We start from the raw sequence: 17722 nt of genomic DNA, 5'->3' as shown, positions 1-17722 counted from the left end.
TAAAGAAAAAAAAGTTTTCTCATAAATCTCAACTTCAGCTCCACTTACAGACACCAAACTGACCAATTTTATTCCTAACTATATTTTTGTACAGAGGGGCTTGTCTATATATATATAGATATATAGATATATAGATATAGATATATAGATATATAGATATATATATCATACATATGCTGATTTTCTTTTTATAACTTTCTTTTTATTGGCTTTTAGAGACATAATGAACAACACAACTTACATAACATAATATATAATATGTAAACATGTATATATATATGTAACTATATATATATATACACAACATATACAAGATATGATATAATATGATATATTGTACTGGCATATATGCATATAAATACTTGACTATACAAGATATACATACAATAGATAATATACTAAGAGAGAGAGGCTATAGAGAGGCAAGAATATTGTATAAATATGAAAAATGTGCATATCTTAACGTAACATTTCAGTAAATTTGTACTGCAAAAATTATTGTCTTGATATATTTATATTATATATATATATATTATCTATTTTTTATTCACCAGTAAACATATATAATATATATAATATTATTTATAATATTTATATTTATATTATAAATAATATTAAATATTTCAGGTGCAGTGTCAGTCCTCCACCGTCGGGGGGCGCTGTGGTCTACAGGCTGGTGTCGCTGCCGACGTCACCGAGGTCAGAGTTCACAACCCAGGCCGGTTGTCGGAAAGTCACCGCTACAACAACAAAAAGGACAATAATTAATAAAATAAACATGGACAATAACTACAAATAATCTCCACAAACAGGGACAGCCTCTCTTCATAAAACTGACTTTTAATAGTGGAGATATTCAGCGCTGTTTGCTGGTAAGTCTCTATTTTATATCACTAACATGACAGAAGCTACATGCTAACATGTGCGATTCCATTATCGGACAGAGGCGAAAAATTAATATTTCTGTGTTTTTTAAGACGATAAAAATAATCTAAACACACGATTTAAATGTATATTTATGGGTTGTTATAATGTTAGGAGGTTTGGTGTTTTTGTCAAGTTGTAAGTTGTCAAACAGACCAAAAACAGATGAACAACATCAAGGTGATTAAAGGAGAAATCAGCAGGTGAGCTGGTTGTGTGGGACACATTTTAGGGTATAAACCGAGTTACAGATGACTTTTTTAATAAGTAAGTTGTCGTTTTGGTAAATTAGTTCATTAGAAATGTATGTTGTTAGATGACATATGTGCATTTCAAGTTAAACTAGTTCAAATGCTGTCAGAAAAGATGAAAGTTTGCTCACTAAGCAGCAGATACAAACACTAAATGTTGTTTATTTTAAAATTATACGAAAGAAAATCGATTTTTTTTTTACAAAAAATAAATAATGAATCTAAACCATTAAGTATCCCAGTGGGTCATTATACACAAAAACAAAGGTTATCACTAAGTTGAAGTAGACATTATTAATGTTTTAACCCTTAAAAAAACTTGGGACGTAGTTTAAAATGTAAATAAAAACAGAATACATTAAATTGAAAGGGTATATTTACAAAATGATCACTTTGAACATGAAATATATTGTCTTGGCACAGTTTTTAATTGAATATATATGTCCCTAAGCATTAGCAAATTATTGCAAATTATCTGTTTTATTTACATTTCTAGACAAAGTCCCATGTTTTTAATCTAAGTCCAGCTATTCTGGTCATACTTTGATTTCTGAAAATGGACTGTTGCATCACATTTTTAGAGCTGGAAGCAATAATATTGGTGTCTGTATATAATTAGACATAATATCCATCAGTTTTCTGTTAATTTACTTTTTCCACTAATTGGATTGGATGTTATCACTCCAAAAAAAGTTTGGGAGGCTTTATAAAAACAGAATTCATTAAATTGAGTGTATCTTTAAATTAACAAAAGTTTGTCACTATTATACAATAAATAAATTGTTTTTGTACAGTTAATTGAATATATATCCCAAAGCAAATTATCAAAAAGCAAATTATTTAAAATGATCAGTATCTGTTTTATTACATTTTTAGAAGATGTCCCATATTTTTTTTAATGTAAATCCAATTTTTTGTTCATACTGGGACTTGTTAAAAATGTTTTCTGAATATAGTCTATAACATCACATTGGACAAAAATATAAAACAATCAGAATTAGACACAATATTCATCAGATTTCTGTTAATAATTTAACTTTTTTGGGACTACATCATATCTTTAAGACACAACTAATGATATGTTTAAATAAAAATAGATCATATAGACATTTTTCAAATCATTAAAACTTTCCCTTTTATAACCACAACAGATTATGAATCCTATATTAATTTCTTCAGTCTGAATATTTTACAGTTCCTTGTAGTGTTTGTTTTGACTCTGGAGCAGCCAGCAGTAAATCCAACTTCTTTATTCATACTGTGACTTGTCGAAATGTTCTCTGAAAATGAACATTAGACAAAAATATAAAACAATCAGAATTAGACACAATATTCATCCGTTTTCTGCTAATAATATAACATTTTTTGGACAAAATTACATCCTCATGGCACAACTAATGATATGTTTGAATAAAAATAGATTATATAGACGTTTGTCTTGCCTAAAAAGATTAAAACTCTAATATTAATTTCCTGAGTGTGAATATTTTAAAGTTCCTCGTAGTGTTTGTTTTGACTGTGGAGCAGCCAGCAGAGCCGGCTCCGAGGACCTGAGGGTCCCAGCGGTGCATTGAAACATCAACGAGTCGTTCTGAAGCGACTAAAGCAACATTTCCCCAGAAGAAGAGCTAGTGTGTTCAGTGTGTTGTGATCTACTGCAACACTTAACAGCTGCTGAGTGTTTGAGACAGCCGAGCCAGGACTTTATGAGCCTTCAGGCTGTTTGTTGTGAGGACTGTAACATCCGACCCTCGGCCATGTGTTCTGCCTCTGTCTGCAGCCTGATGCCAGCTGAAGCGTGATGCATCCAGAGCAGAGAGGAAGAGGAGGAGGAGGAGGAGGAGGAGGAGGAGGAACAGATTCGGGGCCTGAGGGCGTCCTGAGCACCGGCCTCCTGCAGGGCCTCCTCCACAGAGCCAGGCCTCCCTCCTTCTGCCTCCTGCTCCCCAGGGTCCATGCAGCTGATGTGGCTGCTGCCCAGATGCCCTCCTCCTCCTCTTCCTCCTCCTCCTCCTCCTCCTCCTCCTCCTCCTCCACCAGTCCTGCTCCTGCTCCCGTCTCCCTGCCAAGCAACATCGGCAAGCCAGACTTCCCAGACTCAGGATGGGACCGGATCAAGGACCTCTTCGACAGAGAGTTGGTGTTCCTGTTACTTTTCTTCTTCTTTCACTTTATAACTTTCCTCTCTTTAACCCTTTAGGGCTGCTTCACATTACACATTCACACTCGTACCACTTAGCGCTCTTTAACCCTTAATAGGACACTCATTGATATACTTGCAAATTCCAAATTTCAACCCTAGAGAATATTGGAGGATATTACATACTGCCAGAATGTGTAAAAAAAATAATAATAATAATACAAAAGTAATGTTTTGAGAAAAAAGTTTACGAGATTAAAGTGTCAAATCTACGAGAAAAAAATGCGCAAATTTATGAGATTTAAAGTGGTGAATCTGGGAGAAAAAAGTAGCTTTTTCCCCACTGTTTTTCTTGTAAATCTGCAACTTTTTTCGCGCAGATTTGCCACTTTAAATCTCTTAAATCTGCAACTTTTTTTCTCGTAGATTTGCCACTTTAATCTAGTAAATTTGCAACTTTTTTCTCGAAATATTACCTGAAGTTACCAAATATTATTATATATTATTATTATTATTATTATTTGCCTGATAAAGCAAGCTATAAAAATATTATACATTGTGATATTCTACTTTCATTGTACTGATTTTCCCCCTACATCTGACCTAATTATTGATATCAAATACTAATTGATTTATAGAATATTTTAACCCTTCATATGCCAGGTTTCTGTCATGATGCCACCATTTTTATAGACCTCGCTCCTGTTTTGTTATGAGGGACACAATATGACCATAAAAAGAAACAAAATGACAAAAAAAGACACAAATTGACCATAAAAAGACACAAAATTACAAGAAAGACACAAATTGACCACAAAAAGACACAAAATGGCCATTAAGTGACACAAAATTACAAAAAAAGAGACAAATTGACTATAATAATACACAAATTGACCACAAAATGACAAAAAAGACACAAATTGACTATAATAATACACAAATTGACCACAAAATGACAAAAAAGACACAAATTGACTATAATAATACACAAATTGACCACAAAATGACAAAAAAGACACAAATTGACCTCAAAAAGACACAAAATGGCCATAAAAAGACACAAAATTACAAAAGAGACACAGATTGACCATGAAAAAAAGACAAAATTACAAAAAAAGACATAAATTGACCACAAAAAGACACAAAATTACAAAAAATGACATAAATTGACTACAAAAAGACACAAATTGACTACAATAATACACAAATGACCACAAAGACACAAAATTGCCAAAAAAAGACACAAAATTACAAAAAGACACAAATTGACTATAATAATACACAAAATGACCACAAAAAGACACAAAATGGCCAAAAAAAATACATGAATTGACCATAAAAAGACACAAAATGACAAAAAAAAGATACAAAATGACCAAAAAAGATGCAATAAGTTATTGTATATAGAAACTCAATATTTGTTTGGGGCTGTTTGACTTGAACTACTAGATTGGACTTTTCCATCATATTAATATGATATAATGTAATGAGATGCAGCTGTAGAAACAAACTACATCTCAGCTCATTATTTAAATCCGTGGGTTTGTTCACACAATAAAACTAAAAATAAAATAAACATAATCAGTTTGCCTGATGGTAGATGTGACTATAATAACTTCTGGATCATGTTAAAGAGCAGTTTTAATGGATTATTAACCTGTGATCTCCCTGCAGAGCGACTCAGAACTACCCTGAGGAGCTGACCAGCGTCTTTAAGAGCGGCGTGGTCGCTGCTATCGCCGGCCTGTTCTACGGCGGCCTGCCGGCAGCTCGCCATGCCAAGCAGCGCTACATCCAGCTGAGCCAGGCGGAGGTCTACACCAGCCGCGTGGACGCTGTGGTCAGTCACTGGGACACTGTGTGGGTGTCATATGTGTAAAATGTTGATTGTGAGTGTTGATTTAGTGTCTTTGTGTGTGAATCAGCGCTCGGCTCATAACGCAGCCATCCGAGGGTTTGTGAGGTACGGCTGGAGGTGGAGCTGGAGGGTGGCCGCCTTTGTCACATTATTCAAGTAAGCAAACATCTTAATATCCACCGATGATTTCACTACGTTTAGAGTTACATTTCAGAGTTTATGACTGGCCGATCAGTCTCTTATATCTGCAATTTGTATCCAAAATAATCTGTTTATTCACTTTTTCTTTCTCTGCTAACTCTAAAACATCCCACTTCTTTGAAACACTGTTAAAAAACAACACTATGTATCAGTTTTATTAGTTTTCTGGTATTGTTTTGCTGTTTATACTGCAATTGTAGATAATATGATGCTAAATATAGAGCTGGAACCATTAAATAGTTGAGTTAATTAGCCCACGAGGCCACTTCTTCGATAATCAATTTACATCTTGCGTCATTTTTCGAGCAAAACTGCCAAACATTTCCTATTTATCTGTGCTTTAGTAAACTGAATACTCAATATAGTTGTTTATTTTGTTTAATCAAGTCTCCAAAAGTCAAATTGAAAGCAGAATTTGCTACTAGAAAGTCGTGATTCTGCAGGAGATTCTCCTCGGTCTTACCACCTTGGGCAGAATTTGCTGCTCAAAAGTCGTTAATTTTTCACAAACATTTCATGCATCATGCTCTCAGAAGCTGTGCAGATGCTTTTATTTTGTAGGAGACGTGCATTTCCTATTTATCTGTGCTTTAGTAAACTGAATACTCAATATAGTTGTTTATTTTGTTTAATCAAGTCTCCAAAAGTCAAATTGAAAGCAGAATTTGCTACTAGAAAGTCGTGATTCTGCAGGATATTCTCCTCATTTTTTATAAATACTCAAATTCAGGCATGCACGAATTTACATTTCCTTGCCTAAAGACACCAAGACAATAATAAACAATATAATTAATATCTGTCCTATTAATATCTGTGTTTTGCAGCTCTGTGAGTACAGGTCTGTCTGTGTACCGAGACAAGAACGCCCTGAGCCACTACGCTGCAGCTGGAGGTGACTCAATCACACATTTCTTCTTCTTTTCTACCTTTTATTTATCCGACTGTTGCTGCGTCACAACTCATGTTAACATCTGGGAGTTATTCTCTATGAATTCATATGTTTCATGTCCAGTTGTTTCTGTCCAAAAAGCATCAAATCTCATCTCTCTGCTGTTTAAATGAAGCCCATAAAATGATAATAAAACACAGAAATTAACCGTGCAGGAAGCTTGTTTTTGTCCCTGAAAAATGTTCATAATAAGTAGTAAAATTTCTGCTGCTGACTTTAATGATCCTGTAACTTAACGAGTTATGAGTGATGGTTTGTGTGTGAGCAGCTGTGACTGGAGGCCTCTTCAGACTGAACCTGGGACTGGGAGGACTGGTGGCGGGGACCATCATCGGAGCCGTGCTCGGGTCAGTTTGGCTTCCACAAGAGTCAGTTTGTATCTGTATTAGCATTAACTGGGATGTTAGTTTTGGCAAAAAATTAAAACAAAATGTTCGTTACTTACCTGAAAACTGAGCAGCGACTCTGTTACAGTTTAAACGTTGAGTAAACTTCCTTTTATACAGGTGCATCTCAATAAATTAGAATATGATAGAAAAGTTTATTCATGTCAGTAATTCAATTAAAAAGTGGAAATAACACATTATATAGATCCATTACACACAGAATGAAACATTTCATGTCTTAATTTATTTAATTACTTCTAATTATAATGATTATGGCTTACATTTAATGAAGACATAAAATTCAGTGTCTCAAAAAAAGAGCAATTTTAAAAAGTGTTTTATTTATATATATAAATAAATGCAGCAATTTTGGTAGCCCCACCCCAAATCATATGATTCTTTATCTTCTATTTTCTTCTAAATGGGGCCATTATTTACACTATTAACATCTGTTTACTAGTGATTGAGATCATAGTGTTATAAAAAACATTTCTGAGGTAATAAATCAAGTGAGAAGTTTTCTCATTTTGTATTGAAATGAATGGACCAAAATGCTTCTGCAGCTGCCGTCAGCGCCCCCAGCTGGAATTTTGTCTGCCTAAACATGCTTGAAACAACCCAAATATATTCTGTTAATACATATGCATACATAATGTGGCTAGAAATTACAGTGAAACATCATTATAACATTATGGGCTGTCTAAAAATGACCCCCTCAAAAAAAAACATACCAATCATCATGTTATTATCATAAATTGTCAAATTTTAAAATGCCCAATAATGCCCCAATTACAGTCTCTTAATACAGATTATACGATAATATGTACAAAAAAGTCATACTATAGTATGTTTTTTGTCAAAAATAGTCAAATTTTTAAACGGCCCGAAACTTTTTAATCTTCAATTTTATTCTAAATTAACTATTAACATCAAATTGTCTTGAAGAAGATTTTTTTTACTATTTTTTTACTGATTGAGACCATAGTGTTGTCCTAAAAAAAACATTTGAGGTAATAAATCAAGTGAGAAGTTTTCTCATTTTGTATTGAAATGAATGGACCAAAATGCTTCTGCAGCCGCCCCCTTCGCCCCCTGCTGGAATTTCAGTAGAATGCAGCTTAAGGTTGCCTAGTTTGCCTCACTGCTCAGACCCAACGGAGGTTGCCGCTCACACCCGGAGGTTGCCACTCACACTCGGAGGTTGCCGAAATGCAACCTCACACCCGGAGGTTGCCGCTCACACCCAACGGAGGTTGCCGCTCACACCCAACGGAGGTTGCCGCTCACACCCAACGGAGGTTGCCGCTCAGACCCAACGGAGGTTGCCGCTCAGTTCGTGTCCGTAGATCTCCGTCGACATCAGATCTGCTCTCAGAAGCTGCTCGGATGCTTTTATTTTGTAGGAGACTATGGAGTATTTGCCGTGTGTGTGTCCATGTTGGTGCCCGTGGAGCAGCGAGCGCTCTGGCAGCCAGCTGCGGCCCTCCCAGCTCCCCTCTGTCGCCCAGCTGGACCTCCTCCACCCCCTCCACCTCCTCCTCCTCCTCCTCCAACTGTGTTCTGGGTGCCAGAGGGACTCATGTGGGCTGCAGAGGGACTCGTGTTCTGGGTCCGAGAGCAAGGAGGCAGGCCAAGGCAGCAGCTGGCCCTCTCCGTTTATACCCTCTGTGTTATTCCAGCCTCTCATCTCCATCTAGCATGCTCTGATCTGGACTTATGCTCCCTCCCTCCACCTCCTCTCATCTCCTCCTCTCCTCTCTCCTCTCTGTCCCACTTTCCTCCTTCCTCTGGCCACTTCCAGCCCGTCCTCCCCGAGCCAGCAGCAGATCTGAGTGTGATTGTGTAATGGAGATGGAGTGTGAGGTGTGTGATGGTGTAGCAGACTGGAGGGGCTGGTTTGGAGCGTGTTGGCTCCTCTTCCTCCTCCTCCTCCTCCTCCTCCTCCTCCTCCTCCTCCTCTCTGCTCTGTCTGCCTGAGTGACCAGCCACCTGGAGCGTTTGATGTGTGCAAACAGGCCGGGGCGCTGCCAGGTGCAGTCGGGGGGCAGAAGGAGGCGAAATGAAATGAAAGCAGGCGTCTAATCGGGAAGCACATCACGCTCTAGATGTCGCCCCCAGAATCCTCCTCCTGCTGTCTGGGAACGTGAACGGGGAAGTTTGACTGGAAGCTTTGGGTGGCGAACACAACAATCCGCCCACAGTACCAGTGGAAAAATAGTCATGTTTTAAAATGACCTGAAATGCCCCAATTATAGTCTGTTAATACATATAATTGTATAACCCAGGGGTCTCAAACTCTAATTACCTGGGGGCCGCTGGAGGCAGTATCAAAATGACAAAAAAAAGACACAAATTTACTGGAAAAAAAGACACAAAATGACCAAAAAAAAGAAACAAAATGACCAAAAAAGACACAAAATTACGAAAAAGACACAAAATTACAGAAAAAAACTAAATTACTAAAAAAAATACACAAAATTACCACAAAAAGACACAAAATGATAAAAAAAAATACACAAAATTACAAAAAAAACACCATATTTTGAGATGGTTAAAATCCCTAAAAATGATAAAAAAAATTGTCCAATTATAGTCTGAAACTTTTAAAAATAAAAACATATTTTTGATCAAAAATTAAAAAAAAAACTATACTATAGCATGTCGATTAGTCATAAATTGTCAAATTTTTAAATGCCTAAAATGCGCCCAAATGCCCAAACTATAGTCTGTTAATACATATTATCATATAATCTGTATATAAAAAGTCATACTGTAGTATGTTGATTTTTGTCAAAAATGGTCAATTTTTAAAATTTTAAAATCCCTAAAAATGCTAAATATTGCCCAATTATAATCTGTTGATGCATATTAAAGCGTAATGTGGCCAGAAAATAACAAAAAACACTATATTTTGAGATGTCAATAAAGTCTAATTTCTGTTTTGTGTCGTGTGTGTCTGATGAAAGTTTACTCTTGTTATAATAAATGTTTTTATATTTCTAATAAGACGTTTTCTGCTCAGGTTTCCGACTGGTTTTCTGATCGTCAGCATGCAGTCGATGACGGGAGAAACGGCCCGAGAGCGACGGAGGAGAGAGCGCAGCGAATTCTACCAGCTCCGACTCACAGAGTGGTGAGAAAAGGAGATTTTACTGACCTTATTTTATGCATTTATGCATTTAGATGTGATTGTTCAGGTCACAAACTGATCATGCATGCTCCCTTTCTCTGCAGAATTTAAGTGAAAACAGTGAAAATGTAACATTTCCCACAGAATGCAAGCCACTAAAGTTTTTAAAAACACATTTCATAGTATTTTAATTGAACTCTCCCACAATTTTTCCGCTGTAGGCAGTATCAAAGTGACCAAAAAAGGACAAAATGACAGAAAAAAAGACACAAAATGACAGAAAAAAACTAAATTACTTAAAAAAAGACACAAAATGACCAAAAAAAGACACAAAATTACTTAAAAAAGACACAAAATGACCCAAAAAAGACACAAAATGACAGAAAAAAACCTAAATTACTTAAAAAAGACACAAAATGACCAAAAAAAGACACAAAACTACTTTTACAAAAAAGACACAAAATGACAGAAAAAAAACTAAATTACTTAAAAAAGACACAAAATGATCAAAATATACACAGAATTACCAAAAAAAGACACAAAATGACCCAAAAAAGACACAAAATGACTGAAAAAAAGACACAAAATGACAGAAAAAAACTAAATAACTTAAAAAAGACACAAAATTACTGAAAAAAAGACACAATGACCAAAAAAAGACACAAAATTACTAAAAAAAGACATTAGACATTGAAAACAGTGAAAATGTAACATTTCCCACAGAATGCAAGCGACTAACGCTTTTAAAATCACATTTCATAGTATTTTCATTGAACTCTGCCACAATTTTTGGTTCAATTCAGTTATTTTATGCATTTTTGCAGGATATTTACGATGCAAAACCTGTAAATTTTCTCCAGGGCGGCTCGTCTGAATCTGACCGACGAGCTGATTGGAGATCTGAACGTCAGCGCTGCAGCAGGAGGAGCCAGTCAGGACATGAAGAGGATCCAGGAGCTGCTGGACCAGGACCAGAACCAGGAACAGAACCAGAACCAGAACCAGGACTCCCAGTAACAGACTGGCTGCAGGTGGGACTTGACACACCTGGAGGAGAAGTTCTTCAGCTCCTCTGGACTCCTCACAGCTTCTCTCTACATGAAGAATCTGCTTTACGTCACATTAAAAGACTCTGTTGCTCCTGTTTCTGTCTTTCTGAGGACTTTGGGACAGAATCATGTATTTGTTTCAATGTGAAAATCTTAATTTAACCTGTTTGTTTTTTTTAAGATACTGTAAGAGCAGCATTTAGATGTGATTGTCCAGGTCATAAACAGATCATGCATGCTCCCTTTCTCTGCAGAATTTTACGTGGAAACAGTGAAAATGTAACATTTCCCACAGAATGCAAGCCACTAAAGCTTTTAAAAACACATTTCATAGTATTTTAATAGAACTCTCCCACAATTTTTGGTTCAATTCAGCTTCTGGAATAGTTAAAAACTATATCATATTGGCTTCCTCTCACTAATTACACTGTTATAAAGATTAAAAAGCTTTAATTGGACCTACTGTGGGGCTCATATTAATGGTGGATTGAATGTGAAAAAGTGCTGACAGATGCAACGAATGAGATGTAAAATCACAACGTTTCCTAATAAAACATCTGAAACTTGAAGAAACAAATTGTGTCCTCTATTGATACTCTCAGATCAAATAAGCTTGAAGAAATGGTTTGTTTTTAAGTTTCAATTCTTCAATTTGAATCCAAAATTAGAAAAAAAAGAGGCAGTTTTTGTCAAAAAAAATGCCAAATGATAATCATATTAGAGCATTATGTGGCCAGAAATGACAAAAAATACCATATGTTGAAATGTCCAAAATTTGATTAACTTGTGATTAAAGTGTCCTGAAACTTTCAAATTTGTCTTATTATCTTCTATTGATACATGTAGTAGTATATTTTCTCCAGAAATTACAGAAAAACGCCACATTATGGGATGTCCAAACACTGAAAAAAGTTACTATAGCATGTCAAAAATAGTCAAATTTTAAAATCCCTAAAAATGCTTAAAATGGCCCCTATTTAGTCCGTTGATACATATTAGAGCATAATATGGCCAGAAATTACCTCCTAAACTAACTGAATTTCTCCCTGGGGATGAATAAAGTAATATTTGATTTGATTAAAAAAAGGTCAAACTATATAGTATGTTGATTTTTGTCAAAAAAATTCAAATTTTTAATGCCCTTAAATTTTAAAATGATCTTATTATAGTCTGTTGATACATGTATTAGAGTGGCTTTTGCAGAAATAACAAAAAAACACCATATTTTGAGATGTCCAAAATTTGAAACGAAGTCATACTATATAGCAAAAGAAATCTAATTTTAAAATGCCTAAAAATGCTAAAAAAATGTCCAATTACAGTCTGTTGATACATATTAGACCATAATATGGCCAGAAATGACAGAAAACACCATATTTTGAGATGTCCAAAAATTTCCTCCTCAAAAAAAAGTCATACTATAGCATGTCGAAATGTTTTGGGAAAAAGTCCTAAAAATTTTAAATGCCCCGATACTCTCAAAATTGTCTTATTATAGTCTGTCGATACATGTAGTAGGGTGTTTTTTTCCAGAAATGACAGAAAAAAACATATTATGAGATTTGAAAAAAATGGGGGAAAAAGTCATACTATAGCATGTCGATTTTTGTCAAAAAAGCAAAAAAGGTCAAATTTTAAATGCATAAAAACTGGCCCAATTATAATCTGTTGATGCATTTATTAGTATAGATTTTCAATAAATGACAGAAAAACACCATATTATGAGATGTCCAAAATTTGAAAAGGAAAAAAAAAATCATACTATAGCATGTCGAAATTTTTTGGGAAAATTTTCAAACGGCAAAAAAAAGACACAAAATTTCCAAAAAAAGACATTAAAGTTGAAAACAGTGAAAATGTAACATTTCCCACAGAATGCAAGCGACTTACGCTTTTAAAAACACATTTCATAGTATTTTAATTGAACTCTCCCACAATTTTTCCACTGGAGGCAGTATCAAAATGACCAAAAAGGACACAAAATTACTGAAAAAAAGACACAAAATGACCAAAATATACACAGAATTACCAAAAAGGACACAAAATGACCCCAAAAAAGACACAAAATTACTAAAATAAAAAATTTAATAAAAATTTTCATACTATAGCATGTTGTTTTGTCATAAATTGTCAAATTGTAAAATGCCTAAAATGTTTAAATAGCCTAATTATAGCCTCAAAATAAGTTCTATAGTTTAATCTGTGCAAATATGAGTTAAAAAAAGCCCTGAAATGCTTCGTTGACACCTTTTTTTTGCAGACAAACAGTAAACGTTGGTTTCCATCCATCATAAATCAGCTTCTTTCTTCCCTCGTCTGTTTTTTCTGTGCTGAGCTCTCAAACTTTGCCTCTCGGGCTTTTTACAGCAACTAGGTCACAGATCGCGGCGGCGGGCGGCGCCCTGCTGTAAACAAGATGTGACACAGCAGCAGCTGAGGCTCTGCAGCTGGACCAGACGAGAGCTGCACAGGTAGAAACCACAGAAATCATTTTATTAGTCAAATGTTCCGGAAAATGGCTCCAGTTCACACCTTTCCTCTCAGAACCACTGACAGATATTATCAGCTGTATCGGCCAGTCAGTCAGAATATTTTTTATTTCACATACAAGGAATTTTTAGTGGTGCATTGGTGCAAAAGTACTAAATATAAATAAAATAATAATAATAATAATAATAATAAATAACTAACAAGTGCTTAGAGTAAAAAAACAGCAGCATAGATAGAAAATATGAATAGAACATGCAAAGAAAATTACAAAACATAAGAAAATTGTATGTTATAATAAAATTATCAATTATATTTTACATTTATATTTAATGCAGAAAATGCATGATTTAGAATAGTGTTTGCTCTTATTTTTATTTTTATTTTTTTAATAGTAATTTAGCTGTTTATTTTATACCTTATTTTCTCAGTTATCATTTTTTTGTTGATTTTTTTATATAATAAATATATAAAGCAGAAAATGCATGGTTTAAAACTAGTGTTTACTGTTGTTTTTTAATATTTTTTAATATATAATATTCATTTCAATAATGCAGAAATGCATGTTTGTAAAAATAGTATTTGCTCTTATTTTTTTTAATTGTCAGTAATTTAGCTGTTTATTTTATTCCTTTTTTATTCCTTATTTATAGAACTTTTTTTACACAATATTTAATGCAGAAAATGCATGATTTAGAATCGTGTTTGCTCTTATTTTTACTTTTTTCAATAGTAATTTAGCTGTTTATTTTATACCTTATTTTCTCAGTTATCATTTTTTTGTTGATTTTTTTATATAATAAATATATAAAGCAGAAAATGCATGGTTTAAAACTAGTGTTTGCTGTTGTTTTTTATTTATTTATTTTTTAATATAAAATGTTTGCTCTTATTTTTTGTAATTTTTTTAATAGTCGATAATTGACTGAAACTGGACAGTAATGATGTTTATTTAGCTGTTTATTTTATTCTTTATTTTCTCAGTTAACATTTATAGAATTGGCTGTTTGTATAATGTGTAATTATTGTTAAATATGATTACATTTTTTTTTTTTATTTTATGTTAGAGAATGTAGCTCTCTGGGTATATTTGCAGATTGGTAAAAAAAAAAATTGCTGCACAATCCACATTTCTATAACAGTTATCGATTAATTTTCCCTCTAAAATCAGCAATCTGTTTTTTTAAAACTCCATATCGGACACTTCCACATTCCCAATGCAGAGATTTAGGGTTTTTATTATTAAAACATTCTAGGCAAATGCTTTATAAAATGTTAAAATGTTTTGACCTGTTTACCTTCTCTGGCAGCTTATAAAAGTTTATGAATCGTCTCCAAACGAGAGGAAAAAGAATGATGTTTATATCTGGACTCTCAGCTCCCTCTACTGGTGGAACACAATATCTACATGATGCTGCATGACAGAATAAAATATTACAAGTTGTTTCCCGAGTCTCTTATTTTAAAAATCTCCTCCAGTCTTATTGAGCGAAATATACACAAATCAGAATTTATTTTTATGGTTTTCACATACAAAGACTTTGCTGTGGTGGATTGGTACATAAGAACAAACTACTGAATATAAATACAAAAAACAGCAGCTTCAATAGAAAATATGAAGCCTATAAAAAGAGTCAACATAGTAGAATTTCCAATAAGGATTTTATGGCCGTATTATGGGTCACAGTTTATTTAATTTACTAGAAAACTCAGGTTGAGTTTCTGTCACATACAGCTGAAAAATAACAACAAATTTAATTAAAAACATATTTTGAAATGCCCAAATTTTGAAAAAAAGTCATACTATAGCATGTCAATTTTTGTCAAAAATGATCAGATTTTAAAATACCTAAAAATTATTTTTTTTTTTAAATTGGTGTTATTATGGTCTGTTGATACATGTGATAGGGTGGTTTTTCTAGAAATCACAAAAAAACACCATATTTTGAGATGTCCAAAATTTGAAATTTGAAAAAAAAAGTCATACTATAGCATGTCAATTTTTGTCAAAAATGGTCCAATCAAAAATGCTAAATGCTAAAAATGGTCTTATTATAGGCTGGTGATACATGCTGGTAGTATATATTTTTTTCCAGAAATAACAGACAAACACCATATTTGGAGATGTCCAAACTTTGAAATTTGTAAAAAAAAATTAATAAAAAAAAGTCAAGAAATGAAAGAAAAACAACATATTTTGAGATCTCACAATTTGTAAATGAAGCCAATGTGCTTTAAGTGTATTCTCTCTCGTGGCCAGCAGGGGGAGACACAACAAGCTCATTTTACTGTTGACTTCCATACAAACTGACATTCTCATCAGGAGTTTATGATCTCAATCATAATTTTTAGGCTTTTTTAATACAGCAGGATGTTCATTTGATAAATTGTCACTTCAGACCTTTTCCTGTTCATCCTGAGATTCGAACCAGCGACCTTCTGGTTACAAGCCCATTTCTTGCAGCTTGCATTTTACCCAAAGGCCACAAGAGGGCACTATTACTGCTGCAAAAACTGTCTGAAGTCCAACTTTTCTGGCTCCATACTTTACTTCCTCTGGTGTAGAGGAAAAGTCAAGGGTCCTGAACCTTAAGGTCACAGGTTTGAATCCAGCATTCATCTTTGAAAAACATCAGTTTCTCTACCATCTCTATGTTGAATCTAACAACCAAATATTTAATATTTCCAGCTGTATGAACCTGTTTCAGTAAGAGAGGTTGGTCTAGAGGAAGAGTTACAGCACCAGGTTCAGAAGGTTGTAGGTTCAAATCCAGCATGAGACATTTTCAATCAAACAACCAAATGTTTAATATTTCTAACTGCATGATTCTGTGTCAAAAAGAGAGAAAGTTGTCCAGAGTTTCCTTTGGTCTAGTGGAAAAGTTCCAGTATGTGGTTCAGAAGGTTCTGGGTTCAAATCCAGTTTGAAAACTTTTTTTCAGTTTGTCCTCTTGAGACTTCCTGCTGCATTCATGACAACAAGTTAGAAACAGCTCAGTTTCCTTCCTGTGTTCTTCTGGAGTAGTGGACATGTCAAGGATCCTGCACCTGAAGGTTGTTGGTTTGAATCCAGTCTGCTCAGTTTTTAGTCATCTCAACTACCATGCAGCTCGTTAAGGTTCCGAATTAACTCATGAATAAATGAATAAAATTCAAAGTTGCATTTATGTAGATAGAGACAATTTTTAAAATGAAAAATAAACGGCACGAAAGTTCTGCTGAGTGTTTGGACCAAAAGTTGTTTTATTTGTAATTCTTCTTTAATTAAATGTCTCCTTTACTTATCAATCATTAAATAAATTAATTAACATAAGGAAGCAGGAGTTTGATGCCAGTGTGTGAAAGTGGAGGCAGAGAGTCTGAATACAGATTTGTATTCTTGCAGTCGTCCAGCAGAAGGCGCTGTCCCTCCTTTTGTCTCTTTCACAGGATGAATAAAACTATGAATGCATGAATAAAAGAGAAATGATTGATGAAGCTGTTGGATCTTCCAGCTGACGGCAGTGAGCCATGGGTTGGTCCAACCTGCTGACTCGTCCTCTGGATCAGACGCCTGCAGGAACAACACACATTTACAAATAAACTTCATCATTATGAACAAAAGACATGAAGACTGCTGAGTGTTTGTCTGGATAAACTTCCTGCTGAATCCATCAGAATAAACTAGACGAGAAGTAAATGTGCCTGACAGCCTCAATTTATCATTAAAAAGACATAAAGAATAGAGGATCATTGATTTGTGACTTTTTTCAAAGATCTTTGATAATATAAAAAACTACAAATACAAAGATCGTCTATTCTTTATGTCTTTTTAAGACACGTTTTATATGTTTGTATAAGACGTCACAAATCAAAGATCCTCTATTCTGTACGTCTTTTTCGCCAATTTCTCATTAAAACGACATCTTAGAATTAAGGATCTTTGATTTGTGATTTTTTTTTCAAAGATCTTTTAAAGAACTACAAATACAAAGATCATCTATTCTAAGATGTCTTTTTAATGAGAAATTGAGGCTGTCAGGCACATACACACACACACACACACACACACACACACACACACACATATAAATATCATCTCTATGATGGATATAAACTAGAGGAAAACTGTGACACAAAATTGTGAACGTTTTCAATCAATCAACCAAATGTTTAATATTTCTAACTGCATGATTCTGTGTCAAAAAAAAAACAGAAATCCAGTGTCTCCTCTGTGGTCTTGTGGAAAAGTTCCAGTCCATAATGCTGCAGGTCCTGGGTTCAATTCCAGCATAAATCCTTTTTTTTTTTTCAGTTTGTCCTCTTGAGACTTCCTGCTGCATTCATGACAACAAGTTAGGAACAGCA

At 34.3% G+C, this 17722-nt stretch overlaps 1 protein-coding gene across 2 annotated transcripts; it reads left to right on the top strand.

Moving 5' to 3' along the window:
• The first annotated feature begins 683 nt into the window (after positions 1 to 683).
• Positions 684 to 11062, top strand: timmdc1 (translocase of inner mitochondrial membrane domain containing 1). Of its 2 annotated transcripts, none has more exons than XM_059327665.1 (8): positions 684 to 872; positions 2956 to 3311; positions 4990 to 5155; positions 5241 to 5329; positions 6199 to 6266; positions 6592 to 6670; positions 9732 to 9842; positions 10700 to 11062. In XM_059327665.1, exons 2-8 carry the CDS (start codon positions 2977 to 2979, stop codon positions 10854 to 10856), a joined length of 1005 nt encoding a protein of 334 aa, XP_059183648.1. In that variant the 5' UTR covers positions 684 to 872; positions 2956 to 2976; the 3' UTR covers positions 10857 to 11062. The 2 variants fall into 2 exon arrangements, with proteins under 2 accessions (XP_059183648.1, XP_059183649.1); XM_059327666.1 differs by having other exon boundaries at positions 10664 to 10806.
• Positions 11063 to 17722: the final 6660 nt, after the last annotated feature.

This window comes from Centropristis striata, chromosome 24 (genome assembly GCF_030273125.1).
Source record: "Centropristis striata isolate RG_2023a ecotype Rhode Island chromosome 24, C.striata_1.0, whole genome shotgun sequence".
Taxonomy (NCBI): Eukaryota; Metazoa; Chordata; class Actinopteri; order Perciformes; family Serranidae; genus Centropristis; species Centropristis striata.
Note: the sequence above shows the minus strand (reverse complement) of the source record. Positions and strands in the feature narration are given on the sequence as shown.